This window comes from Chinchilla lanigera, unplaced genomic scaffold, assembly GCF_000276665.1.
Source record: "Chinchilla lanigera isolate Chin_1 unplaced genomic scaffold, ChiLan1.0 scaffold00093, whole genome shotgun sequence".
In the NCBI taxonomy this organism is placed as follows: Eukaryota; Metazoa; Chordata; class Mammalia; order Rodentia; family Chinchillidae; genus Chinchilla; species Chinchilla lanigera.
In genome coordinates, this window is record NW_004955494.1 from 4336211 (window position 1) to 4362763 (window position 26553).

Consider the following 26553-nt stretch of genomic DNA (forward strand, 5'->3'; position numbering starts at 1 on the left):
CATGACCAAGTGGGATTCATCCCAGGAATGCAGGGATGGTTCAATATACGCAAATCAATTAATGTAATACACCACATCAATAGAGCCAAAGACAAAAATCACATGATCATCTCCACCAATGCAGAACAAGCCTACGATAAGGACCAACACTCATTCATGATAAAAACCCTATAGAAAATAGGAATAGATGGTCTTTTTACCTCAAGCTGATCATAGCCATCTATGATAAACCAACAGCTAACATCATACTAAATGGTCAAAAATTGAAAGCTTTCACTTTAAAATCAGGAATAAGATAAGGATGTCCACTGTCATGACTCCTATTCAAAACAGTGCTGGAAATATTACCTAGAGCAATTAGACAAAAGAGAGAAATAAAAGGAATAAGGACAGAAAAGGAAGAAGTAAAATTATCATCATTTGTGGATGACATAATATTCTACGTACAAGACCCCCCCAAAACTCCACCAAAAGGCTTATAGATTTAATAACCAAATTCAGCAGCATAATTGGATACAAAGTCAGTGCTCAAAAATCAATAGCATTCCTGTACAAAAACAACAAACAGACTGAGAGAGAAATTAGGGAAACCACACCTTTCATAATACCATCTAAAAAGATGAAATACTTAGGAATCAATCTAACAAAAGAAGTAAAAGATCTATTCAGTGAACATTACAGTACTCTGAAAAAAGAGATTGAAGATCGTATCAGAAAATGGAAAGACATTCCTTGCTCATGGATAGGAAGAAATAACATTGTGAAAATGGCCATACTCCTAAAATTGTCATACAGATTCAATGCAATCCCAATTAAAATATCACTAGTATACCTCACAGGTCTAGAGAAAATATTCCTAAAGTTCATCTGGAACCAGAAGAGGCCTAGAATAGCAAAAGCAATCCTGGGAAACAAAGGAAAGACAGGAGGCATCACAATTCCTGATTTGAAATTGTACTACAAAGCTACTGTGATAAAATCAGCACAGTACTGGCAAAAAAACAGACCTGAGGATCAATGGAACAGATTAGAAGATGCAGACACAGTTACAAACACACTCAGCCACCTTCCTTATCTTTCATAAAGGTCCAAATATGTTCAATGGAAGGAAGACAGTCTCTTCAATAAATGGTGCTGGAAAAACTGGCTTTCCACATACTGAAGACTAAAAATAGACCCATATCTTTCACCATGCACTAAATTAAAGTCAAAATGGATCAAAGATCTAAATAATAAAACAGAAACACTAAATCTATTGGAAGAGAAAGTAGGTAAAAATCTTGAAGACATAGGAGTAGGCAGAGAGTTCATGAATACAAACCAAACGGCATGGGAAATACTTCAAAGAATCAACAACTGGGATCTCATCTTATTGAAAAGTTTTTGCACATTGAAAGAAATTACCAATAGAGTAAAAAGAAAACCCACAAATTACGAAAAAATTTTAGCCAACTGCCCCTCAGACAAAGGACTTCTATACAGCCGGACATGGTGGCACACACTTGTAATCCCAGCACTCGGGAGGCTGAGGCAAGAGGATCGTTGCAAGTTCGAGATCAGCCTGGGCTACAAAGTGAGCTCAAGGCCAGCCTGAACTGCATAGTGAGAACCTGTAAAAAAAAAAAAAAAAGAACAACACACATACACAAAAATCAAAGGACTTCTATATAGAACATATAAAGAATTTTTAAAAATCAGGCCCCCCAAATTCAAAGACACAACCCAAAAATGGGCATTTGAGATGAATATACACTTCTCAGAGGAAGCAATACTAATGACAAATAAATACATGAAAAAATGTTCAACATCATTAGTCATTCAGGAAATGCAAATTAAAACAACACTGAGATTCCATCTCACCCCAGAAATAATGGCTATCATCAAGAAATCAATCAATAACAAATGCTGGAGAGGTTGTGGGGAAAAAGGAACCCTACCCCACTGTCGGTGCGAGTGTAGATTGGTGAAACCACTGTGGAAATCCGTTTGGAGATTCCTCACAAAACTAGGATTGGAAGTCCCACTTAACCCAGCTATTCCTCTTTTGGGTATTTTCCCAGAAGAATTAAAAACACCATACCACAGCAATATATCTGCACTCATGTTTAAAGCAGCATAATTTGTTATAGCTCAATCTTGGAAACAACTTAAATGCCCATCAACTGAGGAATGGATAAAAAAGATGAGGTATCTTTATATAATGGAGTATTACTCAGCTATAAAGGAAGATAAACTCAAGGCTTTTATAAGTAAATGGATGCAACTAGAGACCACACTCATAAGTGATAAATAAATCAGACCCACATGTGTAAACATCATATTGTCTCCCTGGTGAGGAACGTGAAAGAGTAAGTAAAACTCAAAACCTACAATGGATGATATGAGAAGGAAAGAAATTGCTCAAAGGAAGGAACAACTGGGATGAGGGAAAGAAGAAAAAAGAAAGAAGGCAAAATAGATAAATAGATAGCTAGATAGAGATATAGAAAAATAACAGGGATAACTGTATTGCTGATGTCTGATGATATACTGAAAGGAACTGTTAATATTTTAAAATTTTTTATATTCTGACCAGTTTTGCATGCTTCTATCTGGTAATCTGAGCAACTGATTTGAAGACAATAATATACAATTGAACAATAATTGGTGAATTCCTACCAACTTGTCTAGCGAAACTCTTACCTCTAATAATTATCTTTTTATTCTCTTTAATGGCTTGAACAATATTTCATTCTTACATCTGGTAAACTGAGCAATGTAGGTGAAGACAACAATATGTATGTAATATAACAACCACTGTTATATTTTTCCTTTCACTTAGTTTTGAAACTCTGTATCATTTTTAATGTGCTTGCTTTGTTTTGTTTATGTGTGTGATGTTGGTATGCTACTATTGTTCTTTTTTTTCTTTTACTACTCTCTTTAAAATAAAAAAAAGTTTTTTGAGACTTGGTCTCACCATGTAACTCAGACAGGCCTCGAACTCACTGTGTAGCCCAGGCTGGCCTCCAACTCGTGGCAATCCTCCTGCCTCAGCCTCCAGAATGCTGGGATTACAGGTATGTGCCACCATGCCCAGCCCATATGAGAAATTTTAAATGAAAAATTTTTTAAAAGTTAACAATTCACAGAAAAGTAACAAGTCACAGGAACACATTTTTAACAATAACCTATATCCAAAATAGGTAGGTGTGGTATTATTTTACATTTTAAAAAATTGAATGGTTTCATAGCTTACTCTCATCTGTGCATTATCTGTCATAATGTATTGTTTAGGTGAAAATATATGAAAAAGTCTAGGCTTACATAGACAGTATTTCCTTTACACTTTATAATGCATACTGTGGTCATTCTCTGACAGATAACATGTTGGTCTGAAACTATAGTGTTAAGTGTTTAAGGGTGTCTTTGACCGGATACAAGGTTTATGTCTTCAGTAGAACAAATTCAAATATTTCTAATTTACTAATGAACACATCCTTTCAAAACATAGCCATCATTCACTATGTACTGTGTGTTTAGTGGTGTTACAGATAGGGATATACTCTGCATATACAGAATGTTAAATGATAAAGGACCTAAGGCTTAGAGATTGAAGATCTAGTCCTAAATCATTAACCAATATTCATCCAGATCATCAGAACTTTTCCTTGGAACTCTTCAATAAAATGTCTCTCAGAAATCATGAATAAGTAAGTCTGGGCAATTTGTCTCCATCTTGGAAGAGTTACAATATACATCTCATTATAAACAAATATACCAAGCTGTAAATGACAGCTCTCCTACATCGTATAAGAAAAGATATTATTTAACTTTATTATATCAGAGTTTTGCCTCATGTAATAAGGAGATCCTGTTTTTTCTCTGTAGAAGATCTGAAAATTCATGCCTACTTATGTGTGTGCAGTTTTAAAGATAATTCTTAAATGTTCCTACACATAAACTGTCATGATATCTTAAGCACATATATCTCTACATATGACTACTTGTTTGGATTTGTAACTTATGATATAGGTTCTCAGTATACAGGAACATGTAATAGAGTAGCACATGGAAAGGAAGAATTGCTTTTATATATAATTTCTAAAGCCATTTCTTGCCGGGCGTGGTGGTGCACACCTGCAATCCCAGCATTCAGGAGGCTAAGGCAGGAGGATTGTAGCGAGTTCAAGACCAGCCTGGGCTATGAAGTGTACTCAAGGCCAGCCCAAACTGCATAGCAAGACCCTGTCTCAAAAGGCAAAAAAAAAAAAAAAAAAAAAAAACCACAAAAAAAAGCCATTTCTTTCTAGTAATGTGGTTGCCAGTGTATGTGATTCCAATTGCTTGCTATGTTATCAATATGTACATGGCCACATAGATTTCTGAAACTGGCTACAGGGGTTTCTATTTTCTCTGCCTCATGGATTTTTTTTCTTCTCTTCAATAGGCGAGACCGTGTAAGCTCATTTCTTCCTTTCATAGTTTGTTGCTAAAACAGTGACTCACTCTCTCCAGTCCATTTCCCCCCCAGAACATAGGATTGGGGACGAGAATATCTTTGATAATTCTGATACAAAGTCAATGAGCCTAAAAACCATCATGAAAGGCAACAGTGGCTGCTGAGGAGCAAAGTGGACAGGGAATTCTTAAAATTTCTGGCTGTACAGTTTCCCTGTGAGACACTAAAAAAGAATGCAAAAAACCTATTTTTACTCAGCTAACAGCATAAAAGAAAACTAAAGCAGTAACTTGCTGCAGAACTGCTTGCAAAGACATTCCCGCTGTTACTATTACCAAATGACAGTCTCTGAAATGTCAAGGAGCTCTACTCCCTAGTATTTAGGTGCTTTTCTGTATATGTGATACTTCATATACGTAAGTAGGCAATCTTCCCGCCCTCTAACCTGATAAGTCAAAAGAAAAAAAGTCTTCCCTAAACAAGATAAAGCAACTGAACCATTAGGTACCTGACAAATGGTTGTAAAGAAAATAAGTCAAGAGAAATACAAAAAATGGTATTTTAACAGAAAACATTCTAAGCATCAAAAATCCTGCTTAAATGTCAGGATATAATGTGACTAATAAATATAGCACTAACAATATAAACAGGATACTATGGGCAGAAAAAAACCTACTAAACTTACATCCTGATACACTGGAAGTCAATACAAAAGACATTTTCATATCGTCCTAATAATAATATACATGTTCATATCCATGTACAACTAATTTCCATATATAAATATTAATGGCACACTAGCAAAAATGGAACACCTTTAAAATTAGATAACGGAAGTCCTTGAGGGGTGGAAGGGCCTATCTTTTCAAAGAGCTGTCCTGATCACTGAGTTTAGGTACCACAAACCATGAAAAAACATACATAATGGCCTACCTAAGTTGATAATATTTTGGGCCCAGAAACTAGGATCACAGTGAAATTGGATGGTGTTGTTGGTCACTGGGGAAGCGTCACACCTTGCACGAAGGAGGTGCCGTAACCGGTACGTAATCTAGAAGAAAGCACAGAGAGAACTGAGTATCAACAACTTCGCTAAGCAAACCTAAAAATGGTTTGTGGTATAGATGTTAACACAGACTAAACAACCGTCAGCTATAAAAATACAACACAATGTTCTTGGCAAAACGTTATATTTTTGTGCTAATTCTAACTTATCTTCTCACAATCTACACATTCTACCTCTCAATAAAACCTGTTGGCAGGGTGTGGTGGTGCATGCCTGTAATCCCAGCACCTGGGAGGCAGAGGCAGGAGAACTGTTGTTGAGTTTGAGGCCAGCCTGGGATACAAAGTAAACTTAAGGCCAGCCTGAACTACATAGCAATACCCTGTGTCTAAACAAACAAAATAACCCCCCCTAAAACAAATCAAAACAAAAATTCAATAAGTCCTGTTGGCTCTACATTTAAGATACTGTATATGGATAATCTGACCTTTGAACAATGCTAGCTACCACTCCAGAAAAGCTCTGTATTTACTAAGTTCTAACTGGTCTCTTTTATTTCTTCCCCACCCTCCAATATCTATGCTGGATTCTCAACACAGCAGCTACAGTGGCTATGTTAAAATATAAGTTTGAAAAAAGAAAAAAAAAAAAAAAAAAAAAGACCAGGGGGCTGGGGATTTAGCTCAGCGGCAAAGTGCCGCCTGGCAAGCACAAGGTTATGAGTTGGATTCCTGCTACCAGAAAAAAAATATATATAAGTCATATCATGCCACCCCTCTCCTGAAACCCCTGCACGTTTCTCATTTTGCTCAGAATGAAGTCCTCAAAGTGAAGTACAAGGCTTATGCTAACTGCTCTCCACTACTTCTCAGACCTAACCTGCTACAGCACTTCACTTGACTCAGCCCTCAGGCCTCCTTGCTGACCATATCATAAAAGCTCCCACCCCAGTCTTGGCATGTGCTCTGGCAGACACTGTCTCCTTGAATGTATGCATGGCTTGTTTCCTCACTTCCTTCAGCTATTTGTCAGCATCATCCATTTTCAATAGTCTCTCCGCTATCTGAAATTGCATCCCTCACACCAATGCTGCCAGATTCCTCCTCCAGTTTGCTCTTTAAGGGACTTACTAATATCCAACAATCTACATATCTTAGTGTTGTCTATCTACCTGCACTAAAATGCAGTTCCTTGAGGATAAAGATTTTCTTTTTTGTTCCTTCAGTACTGAAAATGTTGCCTGCTACATGGCAGCATTCAATAAATAATTATTGAGTATGTAAATTTGCTTCAATTGCAACATTATCTCAAACAACTATAATAAATTCTAGCTACAAATAATTTATGTAGGGATGATGGAGATCATGTGGCACGGTTTAATAAATAGCACTTAATACAGTGTGCCTTTCCCTAAGGTTCTCTCACTTTCTTCCCGATAGGGCAAGAATGACTCCATTTTCTTTTTGTAACTCCATTTTAAAAGTCACTTAAGTTCATTTAAACTGTAGCTGAACTCACTCCTTCACCCCCTCCTCCCCTGTAGTTAACCATGAAAACCCACTAAAGGAAAACAGAGCTATAAAATAAGGAACAAATAGAGCAAATTGAGAAGTAGGCTAAGTGTTAAACCACAATGTCCACCCAAGGTCCACCTGACCAGCACATGACCAGCAACTTCTGGGAAATGTGAACTCTGTGACAATTACGTGGCATTCTTGTAAAATTCCTGAAAAGAAGGTAATGTGGTTGGATGGTCGCTATGGGAACCCTAGAAGGTACTTAAACTGGAAGCAAAGTCCAATCCAGGCCAACACCTTCCCTGGCTGCTTGTCAGGGACATCGGTCGCCGGCTCAATAAAGCTTGTTTATTCCTATATTTGGTCTCTTGTGAGTGCCTACCTCGCTGAATTTCAATTTTTGCCGTAACATTCCCTTTCGGCATCCTCTAATAGCCCTGACTGTAAGTAAAGCTGATATTAAGCAAAACAATTACTCTAAGAACTTTCATTTGTAAATAGCCTCATGATTTTATCATTTTCTACAATTTAGCCATTATGTTTAAAAATTGTAATTGACAAAAATTGTATGCATTTATAATGCAAAACATTTAATGAAGTATGTACATTATGGAACAATGACACTGAGCTAATTTTTTTTTTTTTTTTTTTTAAGGATAAAAGGAGGGAAACATTAACAGACATACAACATTTTACAACATATCACAAGCACAATACAGACAATACAGAGTTACAAACAAAGTGGTAGGGAATTAACAATGGTGGTTGTATTACATATTGATATCTTCAAAGACACTGAGCTAATTAACATGTTTATTACCTCACATATTTATATTTGGGCAAGTACAAACAAAAATCTGCTCTTAGCAATTCTTAATATACACATGGTAATTAATTATAGTTGACTATATTATACAATATATTAATTTCCTTTTGAAGTTACTAACTGAAATTTATATCCTTAGATCAACATCTCCCCCACAGTGTCCCTACCCCTTAACCACTATTTTATTCTCTGCTTCTATGAATAAAGTTTTGTGCATACAAGTGAGATCATGTAATCTCTATCTGTGCCAACTTACATCATGTAGCACAATGCTCTCCAGAGTCACCACACTGTCAGGACAGGATGCTACAGTCTAAGGTCCCCACCCAAACTCATGGTGGTACGACAGTAGTAGGTGGGAACCTAGAGAGGTGATTATTCTACTCATGGATTAATGACTTACCTCAAGAGCAGGTCTGTAAAGAGAACTAGTATGGCTCTGTCCCTCACCTAGTGATGCCCTTTGCTGCCTTGCCAGCAAACAAGTCCTCACCACTGTAGCCACTTAAATCTTCGACTCCTACGGTCTCCAGAACCATGAGCCAAACTTTTTATTCTTTGTACATTCCCAATCTGGTATTGAGTTATACCAACAGAAAGGGAACTAACACAGGATTTCTTTCCTTCTAAAGGCTAAACAGTATTGCATTGTCACTATACATCCATCTGTGGGCAGATAGTTGAGCTGGTTCCATATCTTGGTTATTATAAATAGTACTGCCATAAACATGGGAATGCAGGTATCTCTATGACACACTAACTCCATTTCCTTTGATCTACACCCAGTCCAGCAGTAGGACTGCTGGAGCATATATCTATTCTATATTTAATATGGCTTTCAAAAATGGCTACGCTAATTTACATTCTCACCAACCATGTGCAAGGGTTTCCTTTTCTCCACATTTCCAACACCTCTGTCTTTTTGATAATAGCCTTTTAATTTTTTTTAATCTTTTGATGTCATTTTATTTTTTATTTTAAAGGAATAAAAAAAGAACAGCAGCAAAATATCAACAACACAGATAAAAACAAAGCAAAAACAATAAAAATGATACAGGGCTTCAGAACAAAGTGATAGGAATTAACAGTGGTTGTTATATTACATATTGTTATCTTCAGTAAAGTTGCTCAGATTACCATATTTTTTTGTTTCTTTTATTCTCTTTAATGGTTTGATCAATCTTTTAGTATTTTTAAATAATTTCAAATTGTAGAAAAAAGGGTAGAACACCCATATTCCCTTGATCTAGATTCCCCATTTGTATCAACTTTACTCCAAAATCCACACAACTGCTCCTACACACATCACAGGTTATTACTGATCTTTGCCTAAAACTTTTGAGAGGAAGATGTGTACACGAAGTCCTCTCTCCCATAAACATACCATTGCGAATATTCCCTAGAAAAGCCAAATTGAGAAAACTGTGTTACTGTACTACTATCCAAAGATGTCTACCAAGTACTAACTATCCCAGCACTGTCTCTGTTCCATCATGCTATTAAGGAATAAAAGGTGCAATCAGTTGCCACAGCCCTTAATTTACTAGTCTTTCTCTCTCCTTACCTTTGATGGACTTTAAAGATTGTAGGACTAATAATTCTGTAAGATACCTTTCAAGGGGGATGTGATCCATACTTCTTCCTGATAAGACTTAGGTAAAGCACTGTCAAAAAACACCCCACAAAGCTGGGTGTGGTGGCGCACGCCTATAATCTCAGCACTCAGGAGGCTGAGGCAGGAGGACCCTTGTGAGTTCGAGGCCAGCCTGAACTGCATATTGAGACCCTGTCTCAGAAAGACCAAAAAACAAAACAAAACAAAAAGCCCACCCCTGAATGGTGTGTCAGGACATACAGAACGTCAACTGTCCTGCCACAAGTGATTCTGCTGCCTAATCTCCACCTTAAAGTTACCAATTCCCTTTTGTAACCGATTACTACTTTCTGAAGAGGTATGTTAAGACTATGTCAGAACCCAGTGTTCCTCCTGGATTATCTCTATGACAGTGGCCAAATGAGCTTCTGTATGTCTTTTAGCTCTTCCACATTCACTGGTTTACATCTTCTCAACCTCTTCCTGCACTGATTTATGGCTTACTAATACATATTACTATGGACTCATGTATTCCTTAGTCATGCAAAGCATTATAATCCACTATTACAGTGATTTGTTTTCATTTCTAAATTTGTTCCTTACATGCCTAGCAGGCTGGATCGTAGTGCCTTTGACATGTCCCTGAGATTTTCTAAGCGTTTTCCTATTTTCTAGTGTATAAAGACATTCTAGAAGCCAGAAGTGGTGGGGTATGTCTGTAGTCCGAGCTACTCAGGAGGCTGAGATGGGAGGATCACTTGTACAAGTCTGGGATCAGCATGGGTACACAGTAAGATTCTAAAGGAAGGAAAGAAGGGAGGGAGAAGAAGGGAGGGAGGGAGAGAGAAAGGGAGAACAAGTGAGAGGGAGAGAGGAGGGTAGGAGGGAAGAAGGGAAGGAAGGGGAAGAGAGACAGATGAGTAGAGAGAAAGAAAAAGTGAGTAGTTCAGGGCACAACTTGCACTTTTCCCTCTCTTGGTGTTTTTTTTTTGTTATTTTGTTTTGTTTTTCTTCTGGTACCAGGAATCGAACTCAAGACCTTGCGCTTGCCAGGCAGGCGCTGTGCCGCTGAGCTAAATCCCCAGCCCCTCCTGGGTGTTTTGAAGTAAATTATCCGAAAGGACAGTGGCTCACTGATACTAGGGTATAGCACACAAACATATCTACAATAATTTCTAATCTATCGGCATACATACATGCGTAAAATAAAACTCAGGTTCACATTTATGCCTCCAATTCCAATCTAACACACCTTAGGATCTTTTCTAGCCTTGCTTCTAAGTTCTCTAGAAACTTGGTTTCCATGACTTTCAATGCATTTCTCTATTACTTAATGCAGGGGTTATTTAACCAACTTATTTGGAGCCTAAAGAGCACTGTCTGTTCCTTCTGCCACCTCTCCATGGGCCCTCAGCACTCCACCTCTCTGGCTGCTGGCCTATTGCTTGTGCGGCCCCCAATCCTTCTCACTGCCCCTTGTCCTCAGTCACTATGCTGATGCCGCTTTTCATGCTGGAAAGATGCTGCCTAGTTTTTATTTCTTAAAAACCTGTTTTTTTCTCCCTCAGACATATTAATAATTTAGTATTTTGTATCATATCTCTAATGGGGTGGAAACTGAATAATGTTAAGATTTCTTGCTTAGAAAAAAGAATCAGTGTGAATAGTTCCTTAGAAGGAAATCAGCTTTAGTTAAAAAGCAACAATGAGGCAAATCCCTTGGATGTAAATACTTCTTTGCTCTTGAGGGTCTGTTTAAAATGATTTCTTTCTTTTATGATTAAAATTTTATTTTTTAAGTGAGACACTGAGTAACTGTTTCTTAATTAAGTTATAGCAGGACTGAAAGTAGTACCAAAAGGAGCTCCTTATCTCACATCCTGTAACAAAATTCTATTTTGTATTTTATTGTCATTCAATGTACAGATAAAAAAAGTTCTCTTGCTGCACAATGATTTATCACCCATCTAAAATGTAAACCACTATACTTGACAAAACTCCTGTAACACATGTTTAGTAATTTTGAGCACCATATAGCCTAGGTAATTACAGAACATAAATAATGGTTCATTAAAGCTATGTGCTAGCGGTACCTGGCGCCATACACTTGTAATCCCAGCACTCTGTGTGCCTGAGGCAGGAGGAGGAAAAGGCTGAACACAGCCTGGACAACTGTGAGAACCTGTTTCAAATTTAAAAATGGGTAAAGGGTCAAGGGTGCAGTTCCTAAAAGGAAGAGTGAGGGAAAGTTTCTTGATATTGGCCTTTCTTAGCAATGATTTTTTTTTTTTTTTGGTTATCACATGAAAAATTCATGCAACAAAAAGCAAACATAAACAAGACACCTAAAATTAAAATGCTTTAGCACAGCAAAGGAAAAAAGTAAAAGGCAGCCTACAACTTAAAATATTTGCACACTATGTTTGGTAAAAGTTAATACTGAAGATATATAAGGAATCCATACAACAATAAGAAAAATGAAACAGCCTGATTAAAAAATAGGCAAAATATCTGAATGGACATTTTCCCAAAGACAATGGGTATATGAAAAGGTGCTCTACATTAACAATTAGCAAAGACACACAAACCTGCAATGAGATATCACCCCGCACTTATTATTGTGGCAATAAAGATGAGGACCAGGAGAAAAGAGAAATAGGCACTGTTTGTGGGAATATAAATTGGTAGAACTGCTGTAGAAAACATTATGGAAACAGCCATTATGGGAAAAACTCAAAGTATAACTACCATATATATGACCCAGCAACTCCTCTGCTTAGTGTATTCCCAAAGGAAACTAAAACACTCATAAAAACTGAATATAATTCATGACTAGGAGTAATTTTAGAAATAGTCACAAATCAGTATCTGAATAGCCACTCAGTATTTGAGCCTGCTTTATAAAAGCTTGTCCAGATATACAATTCAGTGGTTCTCTAGCATGATGGAGGCTCTAGGTTCAAATCCCCAGTAACCGACAAAGTAAAACAACCAAAACCAAACTGTGGGAGCCACTGTGGATTACTTCACGGCCATGGCATCTGAGGACACATAAGGGCATGACACACCTGTTTGACATAGATAGGCCCACATCGGATTACACTTATATAAGCATGACTTAGCATAGACAACCACGCATGTGCAGTATGGCTATGACACTACACAAGAATGTAAAACTTGATAATGACTAATAAGTACAAGCCAGACAATGAAGCCTCTTGCTGCTGCTGTTGTTCCTGATGTCTGATCTGTGTGCTTTCTTTTCCTTGGGGACGTCACCCATGAAAATACACCTTCAGGCCCTGGCTCATACACAAACAAAAAACAGAAGAACATTTCCCTATTTAAACTGACATGGAAGCTTTCTGTCACTTTATTCCAAAAACTAGACTGAGTGACAGAAAACCGATTTGGATGTCGTAACACTTCAGAGTATGTCTCTGTGCTTTTTGTAGCAAGGATCAAGAAGATACTTAGTAACAGGAAGTCAAGATGTATAAACATTCTTCAAAATTCCTGCTTGGCTTCACTTTATTAAAAATTCAACAGTCTCCCCAAACTAGGAACATTAGCACCAGGGATGCATGTTGGAAACACACAGCCTGGCCCTATGATGGACCTGCCAGAACAACATCCCCAGGGGATTCACATGCAGTCAGATTATGGCCACAATAGTTCATGAATGGAAAATACTTAGAATAGGACCCTGGGACCTATGAGTGAGCAATAAATGTTTACTATCATTATTATTATTATCATTATTATTATTTGTATTAAGTTCAATTGCCATGAAGACATGACTACAGATTAAAATTGAAAAAGTACCAAAACTATGCCAGTTAAACACTTTTGATCAATTACAACTACCAAAATGAAAAAAGTATTCAAGCATAAATAGACTAATGTGCATTACTGAACTTTGTTTTTTGTTCTGGTTTGCTGACAGGGTCTTGTGGCATTGCCAGGCTGGCCTCATACTCTAGAACAAGCCATCTTTTGCCCCAGCCTGCCAAATAGCTGGGACTGCAGACCCACAGCACTGTGTGTGGCTCGCTTCTGAACTTCAAGCATCCCAATAACTCTACTGTTTTGTTGTACATTTTTAAAGAACGTTAAATACCATACTATATCTTACCAGTCGCTTGCTATAAAGTAATGCTGTACTGCTGCCACTGGAAACTGCCCATTTAGAAAAATGCATAACATGCTCCAGCTGTTTAGAAAGCCCAGCCACTTCTTGTTGCTGTTGCATAAGTTTCATGCGATGGTCCTTTGCAAGGCTCTGAAGAGAAGGTGTAAGTTTCAAAATTAGCCTCTGCACCTAACATTCATTTCAATGGTCATGTTCAGGCAAACAAATTAGAACAACCATCCTAATGGACTCAATTAACAGCAACTGAAAACGTTCTTAGTGTTTTCTCCCTTAATACAAATGGTCATTTTCATGGTCATTTTCACTTTAACAACAAAAACCTACATTTCCAGTGTTGCCTCCCATCCCTTCCACCTTTAGCCCGTCTGGTTTTACACATTCTGGGCTTTAAGTCTCTTGTTTATCCATCTTGTAATATACAAAACAGGATAGAAACACTGGGTTTGGTGGCTCATTCCTATAATCCCACCATTCTGTTCTGGGAGGCTGAGGCAGGAGGACAGCAAGATTTAGCCCGGCCAGGAGAATTTATGGAGACAAAGCATTAACATTAAAAATGGGGATGGAGATGTAGCACAATGAAAAGGCCTTGACTTTAATCCCAGTACAGTACAGGGGATGTAAGAAGGAGGCACAAAAGCAGTAGATGTAGTGTCTAGAAACCTAGTAAAGTTATCACTCAGATGACTTAATCACCTAAGATTTCACCTTGTAGGGATTCTAGTCTCAATTATAGCTAGCTTGTGCCCAGAATTATACCATGTGGTGGATAATTCTTATCCTTTTTATGTGAATCCAAAAGTGAACAACCCATTCTATTATTTCTCTCTATTGAGAATGATTATGGGAGTCCACAGATATAATGAGTACCTGTGTTAATGCACACTCAGAAAAGCAAACAAAAACTTTCTCCTTAACCTGGCAACAAAAGAGGAAGAGAAAGGAGTTTTCCACTGGCTTGGACAAATTAGAGAAGTAAAACTGCTGCACCCTAACATGGACTCATATTCTCAAAAGAGGGTAAACCTGGATATCTGCTCCTGTCAGTTCCAAATTTGGAAATTCATGACCACTAAACTAAATGACAATTTAAGGGATTAACAGTCAATGGTTTTTTTAGTTAAGTTTAGAGAAAATAATTTACCTAGTAAGGAATTTCTGAGTTTGTGAACCTAAGTGTTCCTTAAGAAATATTCTAATGAAAATAGAAATTTGTTGACTTTGAGGGGAGGTTTCAATTTGAAAAATAGGTCTGTAGTACCTGGGTCTTTTATGGTAACAACTACTTGGGCGTTAGCAAATGAAACTGATTATACTTACTTGCCTTAAAAAGAATTCTGTACCAGAAAAATGGATATGAGACCTGGATATTTAAAAGGGAGTGACAATTATAAGTCAAAGCTGATTAAAAAATAATAGTGCTGACCAGATTTACTTTTAAGGTTCAACAGTATGGTTATGATTATATTTCATTATTCTTTTGATTCTGATGTACAATAAAGTCTGGAAACACAGCTGCAGCAATGTATGAATCACTAATCTCTGAGAAAACAAAAATGACATTTGTTAAGCAGAGCTTTAAAAACTTCAAATTCTGCTTATATGTATCTTTAAAAAAAAACAAAAACAAAAACAAAAAACCAACTGCAGGGCCAGGGATATAGCTCCATGGCACAGTGCCTGCCTGGCAAACACAAGGTCCTGAGTTCGATTCTTGGTACCAAAAGAAAAACAAACAAAAACAACAACTGCAGAACCTTGAAAAACAGTTGCTGGGCCTGGTGATGCATGCCTATAATCCCAGCACTCTAGAGGCTGAGACAGGAGGATCGCCACAAGTTTGAGGCCAGCCTAGGCTATGTGGAGAACTCAAGGCCAGCCCAAACTATACAGTGAGACTGTCTCAAAAACAAACAAAAACCCCAAGAAACAGTCAACTATACATGGGGTCTAATTTCCTCTGCCCAAAGTATTTCCTCACTAAATATCTGTTTCTAAATGAACAGAGATTTTAATCTTTATTTTCTATATGGCTGATATAAATCATAGGAATAACTATGGTTTTCAACAAGGGACAGAACTTTCTGAAAGGCACATTAAAGGGGTTGAATTATTTCTATAAATCTTATTATATAGAAAGTCTTCAACTCCTCAATACTCAGATTATTTTATTTCCTTTCATTCTAAATTGCTTCACAACCATGAATCTTTCTGCATCAGTATACTAAAAGAATATTTAAAGATTATCCAATTGATATCTATAAATGTTAACATGATGTAGAACTCATCACCTTACAATATTTAAAGACAAACATGGACTTTGGGTGTTCACCTGCATGTTTTTAAAATTACTGATGGAGATAGTAATGTTTTTCTTACCTGCTGTAAGAAATAACTATTCTAAACTAACTGCCTTTAATACTGTTCCCTAAGTCCTGCTTACAAGATTAAGATTATAAAATGTTGAGGGCAGGAGCTACATTATTTTACTTAATTTCTCACAAAGTTAAATGGACAATCATGCATTGCTTAAGAGTGGGATACACATTATGAGAAATGTGTCACTTGGCAATTTCATCATGGTGTGAATACCAAAGAGTATACTTCAACAAGCTGAGACAGCTAGGATAACACTACACAATAAAATCTTATGGGACCACTGTTACACACACATTATGTTGTAAGATCTGGATATTTAAAAGGTAGTAACAATTATAAGTCAAAGTTGATTAAAAATAATCAGGGGCTGGGGATTTAGCTCACCGGCAAAGCACCTGCCTGGCAAGCGCAAGGTCGTGAGTTTGGTTCCTGGTACCGGAGAAAAACCAAAAAAAAATAAAATAAATAAATAAATAAATAAATAAATAAATAAAAATAAAAATAATCAGGCAGATTTACCTGATGACCAGATTTCCTTTTAAGGTTCAATAGTCTGGTTGCGGTTATATTTGAAAACTAGATATAATTAAGTGTATCTTTCTAGGAAATTTCACTTAACTCCACCCCTTTTACAATGCAAAACTGTCATTTCAATGAATCTCTACAAAGACTCAGCTTTCAGCATCTGCAGACCTACTAGTGAAGCTTTGTGTTTTGTGCTGGGAAACAAACAATGAGATGTAAGATATTCGGAGTACATTATGAAGGTATAAATATATAGAACTTGGCAAAGGAAAACTCAGGAATGGAGAAAAATGCTATGTCAAAAATGAAAATAATTATATGAGAAAGACTATGACTTCAAGGTCACAGACACATTAGAAAATACTAGGTTGAGTCACTACAGAACTACTGCCTGAGAAGTAACTCACCTCTAGCTGATGCAGCAGAGCTTTTCCTTTCTTATTTATTTCTACCATCAATGTAAAGATAGCAACTTTAATATCCTGTTCCACTTGCTTTTGATTTTGGTTTACTTCAAGTATTCTGAAAGTTAAATGAAAGGGAGAAAAATATTTAAAAACCTGAGGCACATTTTTTCTTACAATATTTAAAATGGATTACAATATTTTAATGTCTATATTAGATCAAAATGTTTACAGCTCTCTCAATCTTTATTTTACAGCCCTTCTTTTTAGACTGACTTTCTCATGAAGAGAATGAACACACTGGGAGAAAACACGTTTTGGGAAGATCATGGTGACACCCAGAGGAATACAGTACACCTAAGTGGATAGGCGGGGGAGATGTACTAAACAGATTTATAAACAAGATAAGGAAACTTCTGAACAAGTTTTTCTGTATTCACTGTAACTAAGGGGAAGAAAAGAACACACATGCTACTCTGATCTTAGGCATGAGAACTGCTATAGTTTTCAAGGCAATTCAATAGATAGTACAGTCTTTTCAACAAATGATGTTGAAAGAATGGACAGCTAGATGCTATCAGTAAACCCTGGGCTAGGGATGCAGCCGGGTGTTGAGGTGCTGGCTAGCACATACAAACACAGCTCTGGGTACTGTCCATAGCACCAACTGGGTGAAAAAGTGAACCTGGATCCACAGCTCAAATCACATACACAATGGAAGAATAAGAAAAAAGGGTAGATCTTTTATTTAGAATTATTTCATAATTCCTACATTTTGCCACTAGATGGTACAAATGCCTTGAATTATCTCTCCTCATTCATTAATTACCTGAATCAAAAATCTTGAAATCCATCAATACTGTATTTGGCAAAACATATTGTGAATAGTATATAGTAAAGGAGATCATATTTGGCTAACCAGAGTTATTCTGTGAGAGAAAGAGGTTTTTTTAGAGAAAGAACAGGGGAAACATTTTCTAAAAGGATAGGGAGCTGATAAAAAAAGAGAAGAAAAACTAAAAAGCACACAATACAATATATACTAATGTTCACACAAAATACAGTGTATATTAATGACTTCAGCCTGTAATCCCAGCACTCGGGAGGCTGACAATGGAGGATTACTACGAGTTTGAGGCAAGCCTGGGTTACATAGTGACTTCAAGGGTAGCCTGAACTATATAGTGAGATTCTGGGGGCTGGGGATTAGCTCAGCGGAACAGCACCTGCCTGGCAAACGCAAGGTTGTGAGTTCGATTCCCAGTACTGGAAAAAAAACCAAAAACCAAAAACCAAACAAACAAAAAAAGATATAGTGAGATTCTGTCTCAAAAAGAAAAAGAAAAAGAAAATTAATGACTTCAATACAATATATAACTGACTTACACAATGAATAATACTTATATAATACTAAGATAAAATTAAAAAGTAAAAATCACATTTAAGAATGACTTTTAAGGAAATCAGGTAGTACGGGGAATTATCTAAAAAAAAATCTTAAATTAATAAACCCTAGATATGTCCCAAGATGTTCAGAATAACATATTATGGTGACTGGTCTTAAAAAAGATGACACAACTTCCCCAATGAACAAAATTTAAAGCACCTGCAAGGAACTTTTTGTTTTGGCTCTTGACCTATTTAGGCAGTGGCATATGACTTTTGCATGCAAAACAAAACAAACAAAAACAGGGACACAGATTTCTTAAATGTGTTAAGGTGGTAATTAAATTGTCCCTGTGTGCCCTAAAAGGGATAAGAGAGGGGTCAAACAACACACTCTCCTCCAAAGTTAGTGGTTTATTTCCTAATCACTAAATTTAGAGACATGCACCTTTGGACTGCTGATTTTGTTCTTTGAAAGTCCACAGGACCTAACAAGTCAAATTACAAACTACTTACACATTGCATCAGGAAATGAATAAAAGGTATGAGAAATAGTTTAACAATCCCTAGTCTCCTCTGGTAGTAAAATTTTCACCTATTTTCAACTAAAACATCACACAGCCTAGAGTAAGTACCTCAAATTTAGCAAACCTTAAAATAGAAATTAGGCTGGGCCGTAGTGGCACAAGTTCATAAACTCAGCACTCTGAGAGGCTGGCTGAGGCAGGAGGATCACAAGTTCAAACCCTGACTGAGCAAATTAGTAACTTAGTGATGTACTGTCTCATTATAAAAAATTAAAAAGGGCTGTGATGTACCTGGTGCAACGGTTCTGGTTTCAACCCCCAGTACTGGTGTGTGTGTGGGGGGGATAAAATGTTTAATTATTTTACAATACTGGCAAAAATGACTGACTATATTTAAGTATTAGCATTTCTTTGAAATTGGAAAACATAAGATAATTATAAATTATCAATATCTACCAGATAAATGAGCTGTTACTCTTCTTTATTATAACCCATTTAAAATTTCACAGCTCAAAAAGCTACTTTCCAGGGGCTGGGGATTTAGCTCAGTAGCACAGCGCCTGCCTGGCAAGCGTAACATCATGAGTTCAATTCTCGGTACCGGAAAACAAACAAACAAACAAACAAACAAACAAAAAAGCTACTTTCCAACCCCAAGTTTCTAGTAAAGTTTTATCAACCATGTATTCAAAGCTGTTGGACAGCTTACTACTTACCTTCACAATGACTCAAGAAAAATGTTCTCTTCCAAAAATAAGTACACCTTACACATATTACATAAACATGATTTGTCACAATACCATAAATGCAAATTTACCTGTTTTGGATCTGATTTCCTGTGTATTTTATGTATTTTGTTTTTTCCATCAGTTTAGTAATTAGGGTATCTATGATCACTTTCTGATTCTGAAAAGCTTCTTCAATAAATTGGTATCTGAAGAAAGAAATAAATGGTTTCCTAAGTTTGTATAAAATGAGGGAAAATCAAAAGTTAAAGACTGTCAAAAAGAGATTATAAAAAATATAAAAAATAACCTCTTAAAAATTCCAAAGATACACTAGAATGCATATTTTCCCTTTCTCTCAATTTACTGGTCAAGAAAGGGGTCTACTAAAAGGGCTAACATATAGAATATATAAGGGACATAAAAGAAAACAATAGACATCCAAATTTAAAGACCCAATTCAAACATGAGCATCTGAAATGAACACAATTCTGATGAAAAAATAAAAACAGCAAATAAATATATGAAAAAATGTTCAACATCACTGGTCATTGGAGAAATGCAAATTAAAGCAACACTGATGCATGCCTGTAATCCCTGCACTCAGGAGGCTGAGGCAAGAGGATCACCATCAGTTAGAGGCCAGCCTGGGCTACATAATGAGTTCAGGGACAACTTGAATGACCAAGCAAGAACTAGTCTCAAAAAAAACCAAGCCAAACCCAACCAACACTGAGATTCCATCTCACCCCAGAAAGAATGGCTATCATCAAGAAATCAACCAATAACAAATGCTGGCAGGACTGTGGGAAAAAATGAACCCTTCTCCACTGTTGGAAGCATAAACTGGTACAATCACTATGGAAATCAGTATGGAGATTCCTCAAAAAATCAAAACCAGAGGTTCCATTTGACCCAGCTATGTCCCTTCTAGGTATCTTTTCAAAATACTTAAAACCATCATACCACAGTGATATATGCATACCCATTTACAGCAGCACTATTTCTAACAGTAAAATCTTGGAAATAGCTCAAATGACATTAACAGATAAACTGATTTAAAAACTGTGGTATTTATCAAGCCGGGTGTGGAGCACACACCTGTAATCCCAGCACTCAGGAGGCTGAGGCTGGAGTACTGCCATGAGTTCGAGGCCAACCTCAACTGCATAGCAAGACCCTGTCTCAAAAACACGCATGTACACATGCACATGCGCGCACGCACACACACACACACAAACACAATGCAATACCACTCTGCCATAAACTTGAGTCATTTTTAGGTAAATGGATATACCTCAAGACCATAATGTTAAGTGAAATAAATCAAATGCACAACTTTAAATATCACATTGTTTCTCTTGTATGAGAAACCAAAAGGGTAAATAGGGAAGAAAATGGAGGATAGACATTGGAAAGAATGAAGAACATGTTCAAATGGGAAGGGAAACAAGGGAGGGGATAGAAGAGAAAAGGGATTTTTAAAAAAGAATGAGGAGGAAAAAATGGAAAGAGCTTTTGAAAATGGGGAAAGGAGGAAAGTTGAAGGGAAGGGAGGGGAATGGACAAAAATTAAGACATAATGTACAAGGCCAGGGATATACCTCAGTGACATAAGTGCCTGCCTGGCAAGAGCAAGGTCCAGAGTTCAATTCCCAGTACAAAAAAAAAGAAAGAAAAGGCAAAACGTACAGGTATAAATTCCTTATGATGTGATCACTATGGTAAATATGTGCTAATAAAAAAAGGTCCTCCAGAAAGGGGAGGGGCCAGAAGCCAGGTATAAAGGCACATGCCTGCAATCCCACCACTTGAGCGGCTGAGGCAGGAGGATCACTGTGAGTTTGAGACCAGCCTGGACTACGTAAGTGAGCTCAAAACCAACCTGAAGAACATAGTGAGACCCTGTCTCAAAAAAACAAAAAAAAAATGGGTGTGTATAGATATTATTGATGGACACTTGGTATTATTTCAGAAATTTAAGAAACACATGACTGTCACTCAGGTTTTAGTATCTGATAAAGCTTATCTGGCAAAAAGCAAAGATATATTCGCAGATCTATTAACCATTCTATAATTTCATGTATGAAAGCCTCCTGGAAATAAACACTTTAAAGATCACTTTTAAATAACAGGCATATTTGTAGAGGACACAAACATATGTGTTTGTAATAAACTGAGGAGGGTGGGTGAGGGTGAGGTAGAGCCTGAACTACTGTGTGATACAGCACTTAAAGATATGTATCAACTTGGAAGTGAAGACTATTTTGGCAAACTATGTAAGATGATGCAAAAACTCTTAGAAGACAGGCGATGCTGTAGAAGATTATATGGTTTTATTTACATTTTTCATAAAATATACAAACATAGTATTTCTAAATACTTTACATAATGTGAATTTAAGTGTGTAAATGAATTAAGTCAGCATTATAAATAATAGCCTACGGCCATACCATCCTGAACTTGCCTTATCTCATCTGATCTCAGAAGCTAAGCAGGGTCGGGCCTGGTTAGTACTTGGACAGGAGTATTATAAATAATATTGCCAGAGTTATTTAAAAAAAAAAGAGTATTCAATACTTCTATTAGATTTTCTTGATACATAATCATATCATCTACTATAATGACATTGAAAATTCTTTCTTAAGGAACTCAAGTATTTTAAATCTTTTAAACGTTTTTCTTTTACTACACTGGGACTTTAGTATGATATACTATTAAAACAGATGATCAAAATGGCTATGGTACATTGTTCTTAATCTCAACGTAACAACTTTCAATATCCCATTAAGTATGATGTTTTCCGTTATTTTAATAGATTGTCAAGTACAGGAAATCCCCTTTTACTCCTACTTTGCTAATATTTCATGTTATTAATGTGTATTTAATTTTTGCAGAATGTTTTTCCTACTTCTAGTGAGATGGTCCTGTAAGTTTTCCTTTATTCTTGTAATATGACAGCATGAATTACTTTGGGATACTAAATGCATTTTTTTGTTTGTTTTTTGAGACAGGTTCTCACTTTGTAGTTCAGGCTGGCCTTGAACTCACGGCAATCAGCCTGCCTCAAGCCTCCCGAGTGTTGGGACTACATGTGTGTGCCACCACATCCAACAACTAACTGCATTTTACATTCTTAATATAAGGCAACTTGAGGGCCGGGTATACAGCTTAGCAGCTCAATGCCTGCCTAGCAAGCGCAAGGTCCCGAGTTCGATTCCAGCACCCCCTTGCCCCAAAGCCAACTTGATGGTGTTTAACTGTCTAAAAATGATGATACCAATGGATTTAGTTTCCTGTATCTCAAAATTTTTACACTGATTTGCTCGATGAAGCTGGCTTATAATTTTTCATTTCTATTTCTTATCAGCTTTTGGTACAAAGCTTAGACTGGCTTCATAAAAGAAGTTAGAATTCATTCCTTTACGAGACCCCAGACAAGTCTATAAAAGAAAAGTATTACATTTATATGAACTATCTTGTATATTAATTAGTGAAGTCATTTGGACCTGCAGTTTTGTGTGGAGAAGTTTTAAATTGCAGATTTACATTAAAGGAGAACCTTACTTTTCTATTTTATTTTATATTCTATGTTATGTTTGTTCCAATTATAACAATTTTCTCATTTCATGGAAAACCTTCTGTGGGAGTCACCACTGAAAACGTATATGTGAAGCGCTCTGCATCTAAGTGGCCCTCCTAAAGGGTCAGCTAAGGACTCTGCAGACGGAGCATGGTGTGACTTGGAGGGAGGCCATGGCCTTGCAGCTGCAGGAGGTGGGCACATTTTCAGTGCTGCTCCCAGGCCTATCAACCCAGTTCCCAATGCTATGGGCTCAAGTGCAACAAGTATTCTTCTCAGACTATCTTTTGGACTTTTGTTCTCTTTATCTATTTAAGATAGATTATCCCTTTAATAAGCAGAGTGGTCATCCGCCCTCTCCTTGTGTCAGGAATCTTCTTTCATTCTGTGACACGAGTCATCAGAGATCAGCCCCAATACTAATAATGGGAGAACTACACCTTTCAAAGTAACTGATATCTTTGTGTCTGTTTAAAGTTCTTTAGGATATGTACTAGGGCCTCCTTTCATTCTTGCATTGGTTATTTAGCACATGTTCTCTTAATATTCAAAGAGATCTGATCACTTTACTTTGTAACCACCCAATTTTTGGCCTTCACTGATTCCTGCACCTGCCTTTACTATGTGCCTTTTTAATCTACTTTGAGTTTATCTGGTCCTTTTCCTGACCAGAGACAAATATTTAGTGGACTGACTTTTCATACTTATACTACATAATATGCACATTTAAATATAATATATTTTTGAGCTGGGGGGGTTCTCCTCTAATCATGGGTTCAGTTATAAATCTCAAGCCTTCATTGATACACGTTTTCACTAACATTCAGATACAAGTATTTTTTTTCTCACAGCCATAAGAATTTCTTTGATATAATTAAATTTAACTGTTTACTTTGAAATAATTTTGAAGTGAAATTCGCAAAAGTACAGGCCTCACATATACCTTTACACAGATTAAGTTTTTCCAATTCTGCCTCCTCGTAACCCTGTACTGTAACTACTTAGGGCTTCAGTGTGCATTGGTAGATGTATGAATACATTCATAATTATACTAAATATAAACTTAAATATACATTCATAATTATACTAAATATAAACCTAAAAATAAGGGTGGTCTCTTACTAACACCACAGCACACTTATTAATTTTCAGTAAACTGACATTGATACAACATTGCATTGAATCCACAGGCGGTACTCCTATTGTGTCATCATCTATCTCAACAATGTCTTAATACCTTTTACCCCTCCACTGTAGGATATAATAGCCCAGGATCGTGCATCAGTACACAGCTTTCATGAGTTTTGATTGTTCTCTCAACATGGTTTTTCTCCTCACTCCTGTTTTCTAGATTAACTACATTGGGGTTATACATTTATCTTGTAGGATTCCAATCTTTAGAAATTTGAGATTTTGCTCGACAAAATTTAATAGGCCAATTAAATTTTTTTCTTTGTGAAGAATGTACATTATTACTATGTATAATGTTCCATAACCTCCATAAAGTCACTCGTTTATTGTTATTTTAATCGTACTGATCTGTTACTAATTTTTAGTTTACTTGTTTTATCAATTAAGGACACTGAAATTTCCCACTCTGGATTTATTTGAATTTTTTTATATAAGCTTATGATACATATAAATTCAGACTAACATCTCTTAGATTGAGCCTCTTACAAAGTTTATGCCTTTGAAGTATTCTGTCTGGTGTATCAGCTTGCCTTTGGTTAATCTTTGTGTGACATATCTTTTCCCATTAATCTTTTTATATAACCAAGACTGAGAAGTTTCTCATAAAAAGCAAGCAGCCAACCGCAGTGGCATAACCCACCTGTAGTCCCAACTACTCAGAAGGCTGAGGCAGGACTGCTATAACCCAGAAGTTCAAGGCCAGCTGGGGCAACATAGCAAGCAACGGTCTCAGAAACTAAACAACAAAACAAAAACCACATAGCAGATTTTTCTATTTTGTTTCTTATCTAACCTGCAACGTTCCTTATAATTTTGGACATTTTGTAAGTTTATATTTAGTATAATTATGAATGTATTCATACATCTACCAAGACTTTTTTTCTCCCAGACAGGGTGTTGCTATATCATTCAGGCTGGCCTTGAAGTTGCTGAGGTCCTATTGCCTCAGTCTCCCCGAGTCCTGCAAGTACAAGCATGCACTGCAACCCCTGCTGCCAAGACCTTTTCTCTTTAACTTATCTTTGCCTTGTTGACTTGTCTCCCTTTTCTAGCCTAGCTTTAGACACTGATTATTCTGCAGCCCCTCTCCGTTCTTGGTGGGCACATGTATTTTCACTATTGAGTGACAACAGTATGCACACCTTATCTTACCACATGACCCTTTTTACTTCTTTTTCCTAGAGTACACGTTAACCTTACACACACATACATATCACACATCAAGACAGTATTTTGCTTCCTAATGTCTTGGTTGTTCTTTATTTCTTCATGTATCTCAAGGGTTTACCAGAGATAGACTCTCTTTGTCTGAAAATGTCTTTTATTCACTCTCATTTTTAAAGGATATACTCACTGGGTATAGAATTTTAGGCCTGTGGTTATTCTTTCCATACTTTAAAAACCCTGCTTTCTTAACTATCCTGTTGGAGGTTATATGACCTTCCTGAACATGCACTAGCTGGCTCTCCTCAATAGCTGAAAGCTCTCTACCATTACATCATCTTGTCAAATACTGCCTCACTCCTATTCTCCTTTATTTCTTGGACTTGTTACATCCACGTGAGACCTTCTCTATATTTCTCACTTATCTCTTCTTCTACTTTTCAACCTTTTGTTTACTGTGCTTCATTCTGGGTATTTTCTTAATTTTCTTGTAGCTCATCAAAAATCTGTTCAACCTTTTACTAACTTACTTTCAGTCACTGTGATTTCAGTGCTATCTTCTCCATGCAGAATAGTTTTCAGTTCTCCATCCCAAGTTTCTTTTTTTTTTGGTTTTTCTCTGGTACCGGGAACTGAACTCACGACCTTGCGCTTGCCAGGCAGGCACTTTTGCCGCTGAGCTGAATCCCCAGCCCCTCCATCCCAAGTTTCCATTTTGCCTTTTATCACGTTGATGGTAAGATAGTGCTGTGGGTCTTCTCACGTTGTTTGTTGTACCTGCTAGGTTTTGCTCTCACTATCTCGTTTTCTGGCATGCTTCGTTATTTCTGTATACTGTATTTTGTTTTGCAAAGTTCTTTATTAAATGAATCTGAGGCCTAGAATGTTTTCTTTCTCCTGAGAGGATTTACACTTGATTCTACTGGGTATTTTGAAGCACCAGCAACATTATAACACAATTTTAGGTGCTGGGCTTTAGTCTTTATGAGGAACTACTTACTGCTAATTCATCTTTATTGTATAGTTACAGATTTTCAGGGTTCTAATTCAAGCCAAAAGGAAGTTAATGATTTAATGATCCATTAAATCTAAACTCTGACTTCTCAGCCTTGTGAGGGTATAAAAATACTTT

General features: G+C 36.8%; 2 protein-coding genes across 2 annotated transcripts in view; one reads left to right on the forward strand and one right to left on the reverse strand.

Moving 5' to 3' along the window:
• The window catches only part of Svopl (SVOP-like), a 101387-nt gene extending 84125 nt beyond the window's left edge, over window positions 1-17262 (forward strand). The window contains exon 18 of the mRNA XM_013504969.1: window positions 17103-17262. Within this exon, the coding sequence (XP_013360423.1) occupies window positions 17103-17120 (18 nt within the window). The 3' untranslated portion in view covers window positions 17121-17262. The remainder of the gene's footprint in view (window positions 1-17102) is intronic.
• The window catches only part of Trim24 (tripartite motif containing 24), a gene marked incomplete in the record, with an annotated part of 112665 nt that overhangs the window by 27287 nt on the left and 58825 nt on the right, over window positions 1-26553 (reverse strand). Inside the window, 4 exon segments of the mRNA XM_013504966.1 lie at window positions 5375-5492; window positions 13520-13666; window positions 16849-16963; window positions 19576-19692. Of these exon segments, the coding sequence (XP_013360420.1) occupies window positions 5375-5492; window positions 13520-13666; window positions 16849-16963; window positions 19576-19692 (497 nt within the window).